The sequence below is a fragment of the Falco biarmicus genome, chromosome 8 (genome assembly GCF_023638135.1).
Source record: "Falco biarmicus isolate bFalBia1 chromosome 8, bFalBia1.pri, whole genome shotgun sequence".
Lineage (NCBI taxonomy): Eukaryota > Metazoa > Chordata > Aves > Falconiformes > Falconidae > Falco > Falco biarmicus.
Genome location: NC_079295.1, coordinates 35,728,471 through 35,744,256, shown reverse-complemented (window position 1 = coordinate 35,744,256; position 15,786 = coordinate 35,728,471). Strand labels below are relative to the sequence as shown.

The following is a 15,786-nucleotide window of genomic DNA, read 5'->3' as shown; positions in this document are numbered from 1 at the left end:
AACCCTAAAAATGTATTTTATATATACATGTGTGCATCCAAATATGTATTAATGCACACATATATATACAAAGTTCTTACTTTTTACTACAAGCATTATCTCATATATAAACCTAACTCCACCTCACTGAAGTGAATTTTGAGTGAAGGAATCTACAGATTTTTTTCCCTTGTTTCCTGAACAGCTATCACTAGTTATTTACTTTCCTATTACAATTTATGTCCCACGTGTATATTTCAGATATTTTAACAACGACACAAATACAGTTATTTTACCAGCAAATGCTTTATGACTATTGGAATTACCGCAAGATTCTGCTGTATTTCCATGTTTGAATATTCAGCTACTACTCATATTAAAAACATACTATATCTCACATGTTCATTACATAAGTGTTCAGGTCTGACTCTGCTTTAATTTTATAATTTTACTGTTTTTATTTTTAGTTTATTTTTTTAATTTATTTTCTAAAATCCACAATGACATTATGTAAAAGTGAAATACAAGTTTTGGGGGATGCCCATTTTTACACACTTGACAGAAAATTTCAGAAGTCAAAAGGTTCTCATTAGAATTTACACTTTGCTTGTGAAAATATCGAGTAGTAAAGCTTCCTTATGGCAGGAAACATTCTAACTACAAGACTTTACTAATTCCTTGTACATAAGTCGGTGTTGTACAAACAAGTACAAGCCTCAAAACTCAAATGTAATGACTGAAAACTAGTCATAAATTGAACCAACACAGATAATGCACAAACCCCACTTGCTTCAGGGAAGCCACGACTTGGAGAATGCTCAATTTAAACTATGCTCCAGGCATAGCCAGAATTTTTCTTTTCTCATACTTTCGCACTCCTATTACACAGAGATTACAAACTAAGCATAGCTGTATTTGCTACAAGACTCAAAAGAACATCAAAGCAGTGTAAGTGAGCAGCAGCTGGTGGTGCAAGACCACCAGCGTATTGAAAAATTCAGGAGCAGTACTGTATAGTTAGTTCTAAGCTCGGTCAGTTTTGCCCATTTTTGATACCATTTCCAGCTGAACTGTTACATGACTAAACTGCTTCCTAACTCACAAAGATTTATCATCTCAGTAAAGAACTTCTTGTATTTCAGCAACAGACTTTATTTAGGCCAAGGTGCTCAAATACTGACTAATTCACTATTTTCAACCCAGAGAACACATTACCTGGTACATAATTTAACTCCCTCCTTTCTAAAAAAACTCCTGCAGCCTCTACATACCACATGACTATATGCACATTTAACATCACCAAAATACAGGGAACACCAATGGTCAAAGCACACACAAACATGTGATGGGAAATGCTTACAATTTAGCCAAGTGCCAAATACACCTGTATCTACACAGAGAGGTGTCAAAAGGCATAGCCATAATGGACTATGTGGGGATGCCCTGCCAAAAAAGAAGGGCATTATCACTGTAAGAAGAATTAAGTTTGCTTTAATAACAGATGCATTATAGCATCAGGTTGAAAGCTATTTCAAAGAGCTGAACAGGTGGCTTAACTTGCAAATTAACATTTTAGCAGTAGGGATTACTTAAATCCAAAATCAAGAGCAGAAACAAGGGATCCTGCTTTCAGGAAACAGAAAGAGTTACATGACCTCTATTTAATGGGAAAAAAACAAACAAAAAAACCCCCCAAAAGTGCAACAAAACAAAACCCCAATAATTGCATGCTTGCAATTTACGCTAAATAATCATTATTCATGTGAAATTAAGAATTTTATATTCCTTGCAGCTGATTAAATATTAAATTCAAATATTCAATGTTAAATTTCATACATAATTAAATACTTAAAACTAAGAATTCTGCCCCACCAGCATGAAAAGTATCTATACACCTTGAAAAGTAATATAAACTAACTTCATATAGATTATATTTTAAACTTTATTACCAGATTCTTTTCTTTCTTTACATGCAAGGTTTTTCCACAGCTATTACCTCAAGACCAGTAAGACTAAAGTAACTTAAAGGAGGACAGTTAATTGGAACCCTAATGTCCACATAAATCTAATAATGTGCAATTAAGCCTTGTGGCTGCTACATTCCTTTGTAGTAAACCTGCAGGTTTTTGGTTCTGTCACTGAGTGTTTTCAGTATAGGCAGTCTATAACAATTCTATAATTGTAAAGGTATTAATTTAAGGTGTGCTGTACTTGCAGTTGTTCTTTAATTCTGAGAAGTGCCTGTTCAAGATAAAGCATATGGCCAGGTGTTGCTGATGACTTTGGGTACTTTCATACAAGCTGCATCTTTATCAAATATATAATATGCAAGTGCACACCTGCAATTGCCAAATTACTGTAACTCTCACTATCAAGATAATATTAATTACAACACAGTTCAAAAAATATTAACAAGCAACAGAAATAAAATACTATTCATTGTATACATCATTAAAGATAACATTGCCATTTAATTCAAAGAAATTCTGTTAATAATGCTCAAAACTTAGTGATACGTTACCTTTTGCATGCACATGTCAGCTATTATGGACAGAGGTATTGTAAGGCTTAGCGCAAGTGTGCCTATCAGTGATGAGGTAAGAAAGCAGCCCCTAAAAGATAATTAAAAATAGTATCAATAACTATAGTCAATAACAATAAAAAGATGTCTTATTTAAAAGACAACTAAATATATCAAACTGCAGAAGATATTTGATCAAGCTTAACTGTTAGCCATTGTTTAAATCATCAAAATTTGAGATACCCACAGTCCATGATAAATCTGTAAAACTGCACAGAAATCTTAAGACTATTGATGTCTTCTGGAATGAGGTTTAATTCCCATACAAACCTTCTGACATGATGGAAAATTCACTACTTCACATGTAGTGACTTCACCTACAAAAATCTGCAGTTTGTTTCCATTTTGAAATACTTGAATACCAGCTTATAGCAATTAAAAGTGGTTTGCCTCAGTCTGGTTAATTAAAAAAGAAAGGTTACTGATGTCTAGAAATCCTACCCAAAAAGCAAAATATTTTTTACACATAGACAAATTCTTAAATTAACAGACTGTGCTTTTTGAATCTCACTCTAAAATGCACCCTTGAAATCATTCTTCAGAGTCTCAATAAGACTTCTTTGCATTCTACAAGTGGTCTCATCATATTTCCTAAGCAGAAACAAAGTTGTTAGACTTCTCTACATCAGTCGCAAAAAGCCATTACAATTTATTTAAATGACAGAACAACAACACTACATGCATACAAAGCAGTACTCAAAAAGCCACAGAAAACTGATCCTTTTTCCCAAATTCTTTGCAAGTCATATTTAATTTGCAAATTACTCATTTACTGAATGAAGTTCTATTATAATAGTAGTAAAAAAAAAACCAAACACAAAACACAAAACTTGACATATACGTAGGACAGACCTAAAAGAACAAGTGAGCTCTTCAGATCTTAGGCATTTCAATATAAACCTAAGGCTCTATAAATAAAACATTACTAGCCTGAACCATTTTGATGCCAAGTGAAGAGCAAAACACCCTATATAAAAAACTGCAATTCCCATTTTACGATCAATCAAGTCAAAAGTTACCAAGCATAGTGTAGGTAAATACTCCTCTATGAAGTAGACTATTCTACCATATGAAGAAAATAAATACAAAGCAGTATCTACTCAATTCAAATCAGTAATATCCCCTACTGAGTTACCCTCGTATTTTAAAGGCATCCAGAATTTATTAAGATAAAGGCAATTTTCATCCTTGGCAAGTACCAAGAACAGTACCAGCAATGTTTTTTTTGGGGAACTGCGATCATTTCCACACAGAACTGATTTTAAAGAAGGAAAAATCTTGTAGTTGCAATTTTTATTAGAATTCTGAACTTTGTTTTTTTACCTACTCGATCTTTATTCTGTAAAAATTAAACAGATGCAGCATCACTGAAATAATATTCATGAAATCTGATTCACTGAAGAAAATGCTATTTTAGTTCACCTCACATAAGCTTGTTAACAGCTTTTAAACACAAAGATTTGAACACACATTTGGAAAACATTTTCTGGAACATGACTTCATGCAGGTATTTCTCTAATTAAACTAGAAGAGCATTCCCAAACTAAGCCATTAGGTCCTCCCATAAGACTGACTTTCAGCCAAGCAAAACCAACAGTTCACATATTTGTAATCCCTTTGCATTGCTCTGTGTCTTTAAAACACAGAAAAATGTACAGAGATGAGAAAGGAACAAAAAGGAAACAAAGCATTTTACATACTCTGCATTTTCGCAAACTTCCTCCCAATATTCTAAGTCCCCTTCTATAGCATAAGAGAATACTTCTGTACCTCTGCACTGCCTGCTTCTGAATTAAGAACCAACCTGGCCACCAGAACACCATTAAGTGAAAAAACAGTACAGAATCAAATAAAAACTTATCAGCAAGTTAAAAAAAAAAAAAAGAAAGATTTAATTAAGAATCACATCTATACTATATTATTTAGTTGGCAGTATATTGTTGGTTAAATGGTATTATTTACTTCCCGAGGAAATGTAGAGGACCATACTAGTTATACACTGGACAGGTAAAAGAATGATGTCAGCACAAACTCTGAAAATAGTCCTACTCCAAAATTCTAGGGGAAAGGAACCTGAAATAAAAATAGCTCTTTAATTGACTGAATTATCATTCAGAGTAATTATACAAAGAGTATGTGTATAAAAAAAGTTTGTGCACACCCACGTACTTAACCCGATGCTAGTACTTGATTTTGGGACAAGAGCCAAGTTTGGGGATTTTGTTTTTTGTTTGGTTGGGGGTTTTTTTTTGGCCTATTTGTTTCTTACTTTGCCTATGTTGAAATTGCATTTACCAACTGATACTGTAGTTTAATCTTACAGGATGGCATTAACATCACAAAAATATTCCATCGATAAACAAATTAAATTACAAAGGAACACATGCTGCAATGCATTTATAACTAGGACCGGTATGAGTTTGCCAATAAACAAAAAACGTCATGATTAAATTTCCTAAATAACTTTTAAACTTGATCTGAAAACTAATCACACACAAAAAACGTTTTCATAGAACTCCACCTAGCTCATTTGCTGTAGTATTATTGCAGAATTTAGGATCCTAGATTACCGATGCCTTGTTTCCTCCTGTGAGGTCTTCCAGTCTTTCTACCACAGAGTGGGGAGCCTGAATGCCAAGGGTTTGCAGGAAAAGCTGGCAAAAGCTGACAAACTGCCACACCTATTCCAAATGTACCACTGAAACTGGCATCGTTCAGAGCAACTGTATGGCATTAGATGCATGTCTCTCTTTGGAAACTCTTCCTCAGTGTTTCCAAAATAAAATAGGAGGTTTTAACTTGTAGAATTTTCTGTTACACTCCTATTTTAACCTAATGCTGGCCCAGAATTCTCTCAAGCTGAGAACCCTGACTTACTAGCAGTTCTCTTAGAACACTGTTCTAACAGCCACACAAAGGTTTAAGTCTGCTACAGCTTTTGAGCTGTTGTCTAGAAGTCCTGTGTTCAATCCTCTGTTGCTGATTTATCCAGACTCTCCTATAATTAAGTCACTAAACAAAAGCAGGCTAATTTGCCGACTGCCATATCTTCATGATTAATGCATTCTATTGAGATTTACCTCATTAAGTCTTTGAGGATTTAAACAAAGATGTTATATGGAATACCAGAATCTGACTCATATATATCCAACATACCCAAGGCCTTGGAAACACAAGAACTGTTAAAACTGAAATTCATGCTCTCCTATTACTACTGCAACTCTGTACCACAAAGTGTTTTCATCTCAAAATGTTAGTTCTAGAATGAGCTAAGCACGCAGCACCTTAATAAATACCGTGAGACCACATCACCTGCTTTTTAAAGTTAGCTGTTGCTCTTAAATGGGACATTGTGACACGTTATATGATATCCTCTTAACTCAAACTGCACATAGGTATAGGGAAAAAAAAAAAGGAAAAAAAAAAAAGAAAAAGGCAAAACCCCCTACCTTGACAGTTCAACATCTGAACATTTGAGAACACAGGTAAGACAGTTTATGTAAAGTATGTAGTACATACCACAGCCAGAGGAACTCTGACAGAACTGTTCCAATAAGGCCATTAATGACAATGCACATCCATATCAGTTTATTGGGAAACTCAAATGCTTCAAACCCGGTATAGTGAAGCAGGAAAAACCCTGGCCACAGCAGCAACAGATTAAACAGCCCTACAAAACCTGTATATAAAAACAGTTTTAAGTAAATCACAATAAATACCCTTCAAGATAACTAAAATCTCAGCTAAAGTCTGCTACTTTCAACATGCATACATAAAAGCAACAACAAAGCAGTATTTTAAATCTTTCAAAGGAAAGGAATGTAAGAAACTACCTGAAATTCACAAACAACAATTATATCAGGTATTTACCAGTTTGAAATTGGTGGGGGAAAAAAAAAAGAAAAGAAAAAAATTTCCACTGAGTCACAGGGCTATCTGCATTCCTACAGGTAGTGTTATCTTTCATTGTTAAGATTGCCGACAAGAAACAATTCACACAATCAGTCTCTAAAGTACCCATAACCACGGGAACAATAGGCTTTCTCCTTGGCTTTTCTGAGCCCCTTTACCACTCATATACAGTTCAGTGTCTGAAAGCAAACAATTCAAATCACACACTGAATTAAAACTTTCAATGGAGTTATTTTTAGTCTTACCAAAGAACATTGGTATGTCAAGTTTATCTTCTCTATCTACTTTCCTTTTTATCATTACTATGTACACAGCATACAGCATTGCTCCTACAAGAGACCAAAGGGAACCTGCAAAGATGAAAAAATCCACTCACTTAAAGACATACTAAACATGTTACACTAGGATGAACCTTTCTCAGCATACACCTATTATGAAACTGTCAGAGATAAATTGTTTATTACAGAATCCACTACTATACGAAACGCATGGAAAAATGCAGAAAGCTCAAAAATGTAAATACTTTCCCAATTAAGTTATAACCATAGGTGAAAAAAAAAAAATAATCATACTGTCCAGTTTCTGAAGTTGCAACTAAAAAGCCAGATTATGAAATGATACACAAGTAAGAAATATATAGCTTCCTATATGACCTGCTGAGTGTTGTCAAAAGATGGTACTCATCACTGCATATTCTAGGATTAAAAAAAAAATAAGTAAATACCTATTGTATCTTTTCCAGAAGATTTCTCAGATCCGGAAAGGTTAACAAGTACCACACCACCAATGCTAGCAAAAAAGAAGAGATGCAAAACGCTACTTAATCTTTTTTTACAAAGACAGAACAAAAAGGGGGAGAAAAATAAAAATACAGTTCTATCTTTAGGTATTTTTAGTTAATCTAAACCTACCTCTGAAAAAGTCAAAAGGAATTATCTATTGCTAAGGCCTCATCTTAAGCTAAAAAAACCCCAACCAATCAACCCCACTTAACTTCCCTGAACAACGCACCAGGCATTAATGAAACAGGCTGACAACACTGAATGTCAAGCCTCTTCCTTATTCCCCATCTACACAAAAATAAAGAAACAAAAGGAAAACATATTTCCAACAGAAACCTCATTAATCTAATTTCCTACAGGAACATGAGATTTGGTAGTTGTTCATGATACGAAGTATTTTAAAAGACTTAATTCACTTGTTCAATTTATTGTGAAAATAGGATTTTTTAATAACTGTATCATATACTGTCACAGATACTATAGGTATAATAGGTAAAGTTGTTCTCTCATTGTGTCAGGGAGTTTTTGACGAAATGTTCCATCCCATTATCTTACCTTAAAATAACAGCTAGTAATTTCGACAGGGTAAACCTATCTCCACTGTTACTGGGAAAGACTGCAGCTAAGATTAAAGTAAAAAGCCCTGCAATAGAAATTAAGAGTTTACACAATCAAGTTTTGCTACTCGTTTGTTCAGAAAACTGCACAGACATTTTCTTCTTTACATTACACATACTTGTTCTAACTACTTGATCTTAGCACCCCTAATTTTAATCGGAGCTATTGCGAAACTAACACCTTGTGATGTGAATCCTCAGATGAGCAAATACATGCTCAACTGACAAAGGCTAGCCATACTAACAAAATAAACTGTAATAATCCTGAAAAAGTCAGTGAAAAAAATCACATAACCGTGCCTTTAAAATTTTTACAAAACAGTAAGTTACTCCTCAAAACATGGGACTGTCACAGAATTTAAATACTTCAAAGCTTAGTTAGAGCCTTGCATAAAACCTCTAAAGCAAGTGATATTCATACTATCTAGGTGGTTTAAGTTCTTTACCCTAAAAACTTTTTTTTAAAAAAAAAACAATAATTAGCAAGAAGACTTTACTCTGAATTGAATCTATTTTGATAAAAATTTATATGATCCCTCCTTCAACCCTATTACACTCCCAATACATCCCTTCAGTACACAGACATAACTGCAGAAGTACACACACACAAACTTGAAAAGCAAAAAGCAGGGGAATGATGAAGATAGCCTAAATCCCTGCAATTACATCATAAAATTTTAAAATGCACATATTCAATGGCTTTAAGCCTTACTATTCCCCCAAAACCACAAGTATATCAATTACACAGTCCACTGCAACCAAAAAAGATTTTTGTTATAAACACCCTTAAAATGCACATCTGGTTGTATAAATAAAACTTACCCGAGGTTGATGACAAGATATTAACTATAGCAACTTGAGTATCTGACAGAGCTTCTTGGTAAGAGAAATTTGCCAAGAACCACTGGGGGAAAAGAAAAATATTTTTGTCATTATATGGATAGCAACAACAGAGTTTAAGTTTCTCAGTGCAATAAAACCCTACTTAAAAGAAAAAAACACAAACCAAAACAACTATTGATCACAAAAAAAAAAAAAAAATAATCAGAACAAGACTTCTACCTCAAATGATTTCTAACTTACATTAAAGTGGCAGGTACATTAAAAGACAGGCAAAATTAGAACTGGCCCAAAACAACCACATGCAACTACACTGAATGCATTTAATACATGTTTAATAATGAAATAACATACTTCAGAACTTTAATTAAATAATTAAAATGACATTATAACAGCTATTCCATAGTAACTAAGAGTACTTATAAATTGTTTTGCAACTGCTTCAAGATGATAACTAGACAAGGGCCACAAAGTAATTTCAGAGATGCATGGGGCATTAGTCAGCCTAATGCATTTGATTTTTTTTTAGGAGTACTTAAACCTGGCACACGTATCCACCTTCAAAAACAAGCATCACATACATTCAGTACCTCAAAAATATTTTGGAAGGACTCATGTCTGTTAATTCCTCCACAAAGGAATAAAATGGCAAGCATTTTATCATCTCTTGGTTGATATCTCATTAATAAGATCTCAGATATATCCTCGGGGAAGTTACCACTTTTTAAAGTCTTAGGTGGAAATATTTATATGGCCCAGGGAGAAATAGATATACATGCCAGTAGTATCAGCATCCATGAATAGCATAACAAGGACATGAGGACACTAGCCTAGAAAATCTGCATGTGTATATATACAGAAATATACCCAGACACACAAAATTGTAAATTATTTTTTAAAAAGCAACTTCATCCATCCAAAATCACTAGTGAGCAGTTTATTATTCTCTTGCTGCTGTGCGCACATTCTTTATGTATACACACAGAAAAGTACATCACCATTTTCTGTTCCATGCATCAACTGACTAATAATATTATTATTGTTGTTGTTTTAAATGTTTGAAGACCACTACTTGAGGAAAAGCAGTGGTGGGTCCACATTACATATAAGCTATTCAGCAGTACCAGTGAAGCTACTTCTGGAAAATCTATTACTGATCTGCTCTCTACATTTTTAGTGTCTCTCAAAAATCATGCCACCATCATCTCCCTCTCCCTCTAGAACTGAGGCATCATGCAGAAACATCAGCAACCAACAGATTCATAAGTAAATCTCGCAGCCCTCAATGGAGCTGAACGACAATTAATATCTTCTCTTCATACTACTGGAGGGCACAATGTGCCAGAGTGAGGCATGAGATGGTATTCTTTCTGTGATGGCCCAAGAAGTAGTCACAGTGACATTTACCCATTTCGTGCAGTCTCACTGCAGCCATCAACAGCCTGTATACATTTTTCAGTACCAAATGTACCCAACACTGGACAACATGGCACAAAAGCACAGCATATCTTACAACTGACCTTACAGTTAACTACACACTGAGGACCTCTTTTTATTAACCTCCCTTTAAGAAGATGCACCTTCATGTCCAGCACATGACGAAAGTTTTACTTTTTACAGTATATTTGTAAAACGAGGCATAAAGAATACAAGACATCTCAATACTGTTTCACCATGACTATACAAGTTTTAATTGCATCTATACTTAAGTTTTCTGAAAGAATGGGGCACATACCACAAAGCAAAAGAAAAAGCTAATTTTTGCTACTTGAGTTGCAGTGAGTTTTCCTACAGTTTTTAATATTGATTCCTGCTCCTTAACCGTTGGATATGACATGCGAGACAACTTTGCTTCTAACGCATGGCTCGATGGGAGTTGTCGAATCTCCATAATATTACTGAACCTTACACGAGGCTTTTTGGGAGCTTAAGAAGAGAAGAAAAGAGAAAAAAAAAAAGAAAAAAAAAGCTGCATATTATTATTAAACTTTTCAAGTCAACACAATATGCAAATAAAACTATGTCTTCCCAATACAGGATTGATTACAGCACTTCACAAATGACAGGTTTTTATTGAAATAGAAGACATGCCATTATTTTTATAAACTAGTATTTTGCTATTTGATAGGCCACTAATAAGAAAAATACAATTACTGTTTTCAATCAGTCCATTTGAAAACCCACAAAAACCTCACTGAAAAGCACCATCCCTCTTCCCTGTCAAAAAAATCCACACAAGGTAACACACCAAATTTTTAGGTAGGACTTATTCTGTATTGATGAATATTACAGATAAGATTTTCTTTCATTTTTTAATAGTCAAAACAGCCAAAAACTGCACACAATTATACGTAACTACAAGGACAGTGTTTCACTCAGAGGATGACAGTGTCCAACAGACCTCAAAGCTTAGCAGAGATCGTAAGGTCACTTGCTCATTTGAAATCCACCCTCTGACTAATCTTGCAAACCAGGATCAGATTTTAAGGGTATTCTAAATATCATTAGTTTCCTATGTAAAGAAAACATTACACACTACATATAAATATTAGCCTAATTCAAGATGAAACAATACCCAATTTCCTAAAAAAAGTAAGGGGAAAAAGCTGCAGCTCAAACAACCCTAAAGTGACTGATGCACTTTATCACAGGACAGCAGAGCCTACCAAAGCAGTTCCTAACACATTATCTAGAAATTAACAAAAAGACTTTGCCTTTTATAAGCAGGGACTCTTTTGCTGAGGATCAGATAATTGGATTCTTTGACAGCCAACTTTCCTGTAATTGCCTGGGACAGTTAGGCCTGTTTCAGCTACTATCACAAGATAGTGAGGCTTAAATAAAATCAGAATGCACATAGACTATTAAAATTCTTACTTTGACTGCTTTGCTCCTGCTCTAAAAAGGACAATAGCTTGTTTTTCCAGAGGCTGACTCACTGCTGCTGGTCATACAAGCCCAGAAGGAAAGAATCACAAGTACTGAACCCAGTTGGTCCCTTGAGATAAACATAGGCTGGATCTGTAGTGACCAAGAAAGGTAAACTGAACGATAGGCCTATGTTTTCTCTACCTGAAAGTAAATATATCAGACTGCAATTCATGCAATGAGAGATTTAAGGAAGAAAAAAAGAAAAAAAAAACGGGGGCGGGGTGTAAGTCCTGCAGCATGACAGCAGTTATACCAACAAAGAGGGAAGTAATTCTTTCACCAAAGAACTACCATTTCAGCATTCCAAAAGTCTTTACTCACTTTTCTCTGCATCACTATTATTACTGCCATTTTTTTCAGTTGGCAAATCATGAAACTTTACAGGAACATATAAAGGTTCACTCTGAAATGAATCAGTATAAGTAAAGATACAGTTAAGCAGGATATTTAAATTATAAGCAGTAGAATTAATTTAGCAAATTAGAAAACTAAAAAAAGAAAAGCTTGGTGAATATTATGAGAATCAAATTTAACAAAGTGGTTTTGCACACAGTGGATCAGCTTGTCAAAAATATTCATACATAATCTATATTTTATGTTAAACATATTGATAAAGTGCAGTACTCAAAAGTAACTGCACTTTGTGTACATCACCACAAACACAAAACTCATCCCCAGAAAATTCAAACCTACCGATTCAAAATTTTAAAATAACTCATCAAAATCCAAGATGTGTCATTAGATCTAGATTCTGTGCAAATGATAAACTAGAAATACAAAATACAGAATACATATACCAAAACGAATACAGTCATTTTCCTCCCAAGACCCTAAAAGCTCATGAACTAGAACCAAAAGTCAAAAACCTGGGTAAGGCACTCCAATACATAAGCCACTTCACAGAAGTTTTGTGTAGAACAAATCTAACAGAAGTTTTAAGCTGGTCGTTTAAATTAAATTAATAAACTGTAAGAACAAAGTAATAAAAAAGATCTGCTAGCTGCATTTTATTAGTGTCCTTGTTTAGGACCAGAACTTTTGTGGACGTTTAAAATAATGCAAAATTGTCCATCGTTAACAATGAATCCTGCTTCTAGAGTCAGATGATCTTAATGAATAGAGCAGACTAAGATTTTATACTTTAATGTAGGTAAATAAAGTTTGGGGGTTGGGGGGTGCGTGGAGGATGAAATTATGAGTACTTCTGAAAAAAAAAAAAAATCTCACTTCAACTCCCCATTCAGTATAAAACACCCATATGACAGTTTGTCAATCCTCAGTTGCCTCCCCCTATTCTATTACAAATATGGTGCAAACTTAAAATGTTCCATATTTTGGATACATTTCTGCATGTAGCTTCTGATTTAGGTATGCAGATTACATAGCCATCTCTGATCAACAAGGGCATAACAGTCACTTATGGATGATGAAAACCACCACAGAAATGTCATTTGGCAATGCAACTTAGCAGTTGATTCAGTAAACAGTAGTCACTCCATCCACTGGAAGGAAGAAGGCAGTCCATTTGTCTTTCAAAATGCAGGATCACAGTATACAACATACTCAACTAACTGAATGATTCCGTTGTGGGTATTAGTCTTGAAAACTGTTTGGCTTTACCACTAGCTCTCCACATTTTGCTTTGGCAGCTACTGAGCTGAATTTGTAACTGTTTCCTTTGCACAACATAAATATTTCTTTCACAAACTACCACAGAAACACTCCAGTGTTTTACTGAGCTGAGAACCTGCATTTCTCATAATAAGCAACATCATTATTTGCAGCACTTATTAGTAATGTGTAAGTTAGCAATCCCCTCTGCAAAAAAACATTAAAGACCACCATATTTTTACAACAGTAAGTCAGGATAATGGTGTCATGTTACTGTAAAGCATTGACCTTCACAAATTAAGGCACTTACCAGAGAACAGTTTACAGTGTTATCTGTTGTACAAGCAGCAAAATAACCTTCAGCATCTGCAAACTAATTACAGAATTTTAAATGTAATAATCTATCAAGGTAGAGTTATTAATAACTGATTTTTTTAAGAAAATAAGTTGTTTAATGCTTTCTTCCATAATTCTATCATAACGCCCTCTCTCCTGCCAGCCCTCCTCCTGAATAAACAAGAGAGCTTACAAGTTCAGTAAATTATTTCAATAATTCCTTGTACCTCTTGGAGAACCCCACTGAATTCAACTACCCAGGTATCAATGCAGGACCAGGCTGTTAAAATGCCAAAACTTGTTAAGTTCAGTCTGAGTGAGACTTTCTTCGCTAAATTATTGTGCATACATTATTAACAACAATCTTCTTGGTTCTTCGTTTTATTGAGGCAAAGTCCCTTTGCATAAATGCCTGGACCTCTGCCTTAGTTTCAACAAGGCTTAAGTTAGGGTGAGGTCAAGTATCATTTTTCCTCTTCCTTTCTGCATCTTAACAAGCACTACTACCTGACCTGCAGCTTGCTCCTCTACCACGCTGGTAAGAAATCTACTAAACAAAGCCTCTAATGTGGAAGAGGGATGAAAAGTAATGTTTACCTAAGCAATGATTATTGAAATAAAAATATACAAATATGAAAATTTTGTTCCAGATTAACAAACACAAACACAAGACATTTTGAAGGCACTTGTAATAATTATACAGTTTAATATTTAACTAAACTCCTTAGGGGAAAATAAATAAAGAATCTAACCGCACAGTACTTTTTTCTGTGCTGTTCTTCTGAAATATCCTATTATCAGAAGTAATGGCTACTTCCTACAAATAATTTAAAAAATTACTTTTCATAGGAAAAGAAAGAAAAAATAATGAGGTTCCAGTAGTGGTGTCATGAGTGCCACCCACAAAATGTATCAGATGGAGCACTCTTATTCATTGCTGTCCAGTTAATACAAGTTCATATTATATCTTTTTTTGACATAGCACTGCACAAGATTCAGTTGGTCAATATAAACACTACAATTCACGCTAGCCAACAGCCCTTTATTCTTACTAATGGAGTAATTTGGGCTGTATAATTGCTCTGTAGAACTAATCACCCTTTAGTGCTTTCATCATCCTTCTTTGCCATTATTGCCAGTAAAGGATCTGTAAAATTGTTTATTTCCCCATTATCTTATGAAGATCCTCAACAACATGAAGTCTAACACATGCTGTAGTATGCACAGACATTTGCTATTAAAAGCTGACTCCAATAAAAATTTTTTGAAGATATCAGCCGGCTCTAGATGTTCTACATGTTTAACATGATTCTTTTTTTAAAACCAAAAGGTTTCGGTTTTGGGGGTTGTGGGTTTTTGTTCTTTGTGGTATACTTTTTTAAAATAAAAATCATTTGGCTTAACGTCATGTAACACTTAAATTGAAGTATGTTACGCCTACAGCTGTCACTATCAGTGAAGTCTAATATACCCACAAGATCTGAAGTCAGTTCCCTTCAATGCAAGCTATCTTCTATAATGACATGTTGATTAACAGCATGTTCTTGGACCACATTTTTTGTTATTTTAATGCAAGATTAATATCAGACCAAATGGTTTACTGCTTCCCGAGTCCTGCTGTTCAGCATTCTGAAACACTGGCACAGAACAAGTGCTCTTCCCAGAATCTCTTAATTTCCTTGGAAAAAAGTATTTCTGTATTATGACAATGATTTTAGACTCTTAACAGAAACTGCTCAGCTCTTGAATGGGCAACTGAAGGTCACTTATGCATAAAGGCTATAAAAATACAATATTAACAACAAAACCATAATTCTACCACCTTTCCTAAATGTAACTTTAAAACCCACAAAACCTCTTAACAAACTGGTCATAGTTCTGCCAGAGACAAAAAGAGTCCATAATAAAAATCAACTACAAAGTTTAAATACCAATTCCATTGGTTACAGATGCTGGGGAAGTAAAAGGGAACCAACAGCCAATAGTGACAAGTCTCACAAGCTCTTCTTAAAAAGATTTATCCTCTGCAACTGTCCAAGATAACAGTACCAGGCTAGATGGTCCAATGGTCTGGCCCAGTAGCACATTTCTTATGATTCTTGACACATTTCATAGTGCGTTTTCCTTTCTTTTCTTCCGCTCACAAGACTATTACGATTGCCGTGTCTTCCCATGCAGTGATTCAGTTTATAATTGC

General features: G+C 34.5%; 1 protein-coding gene across 7 annotated transcripts in view; it reads right to left on the bottom strand.

The window, feature by feature from the left end:
* Positions 1 to 15,786, bottom strand: part of SLC35F5 (solute carrier family 35 member F5) — a 39,377-nt gene that overhangs the window by 11,960 nt on the left and 11,631 nt on the right. For all 7 annotated transcript variants that reach the window (XM_056349033.1, XM_056349030.1, XM_056349031.1 and 4 more), the window contains 9 exons: positions 13,564 to 13,626; positions 11,964 to 12,045; positions 10,447 to 10,637; positions 8,694 to 8,775; positions 7,810 to 7,897; positions 7,197 to 7,261; positions 6,718 to 6,822; positions 6,080 to 6,239; positions 2,501 to 2,591 (listed from right to left, as the gene is read on the bottom strand). In XM_056349033.1, the coding sequence (XP_056205008.1) occupies positions 2,501 to 2,591; positions 6,080 to 6,239; positions 6,718 to 6,822; positions 7,197 to 7,261; positions 7,810 to 7,897; positions 8,694 to 8,775; positions 10,447 to 10,637; positions 11,964 to 12,045; positions 13,564 to 13,626 (927 nt within the window). The remainder of the gene's footprint in view (positions 1 to 2,500; positions 2,592 to 6,079; positions 6,240 to 6,717; positions 6,823 to 7,196; positions 7,262 to 7,809; positions 7,898 to 8,693; positions 8,776 to 10,446; positions 10,638 to 11,963; positions 12,046 to 13,563; positions 13,627 to 15,786) is intronic.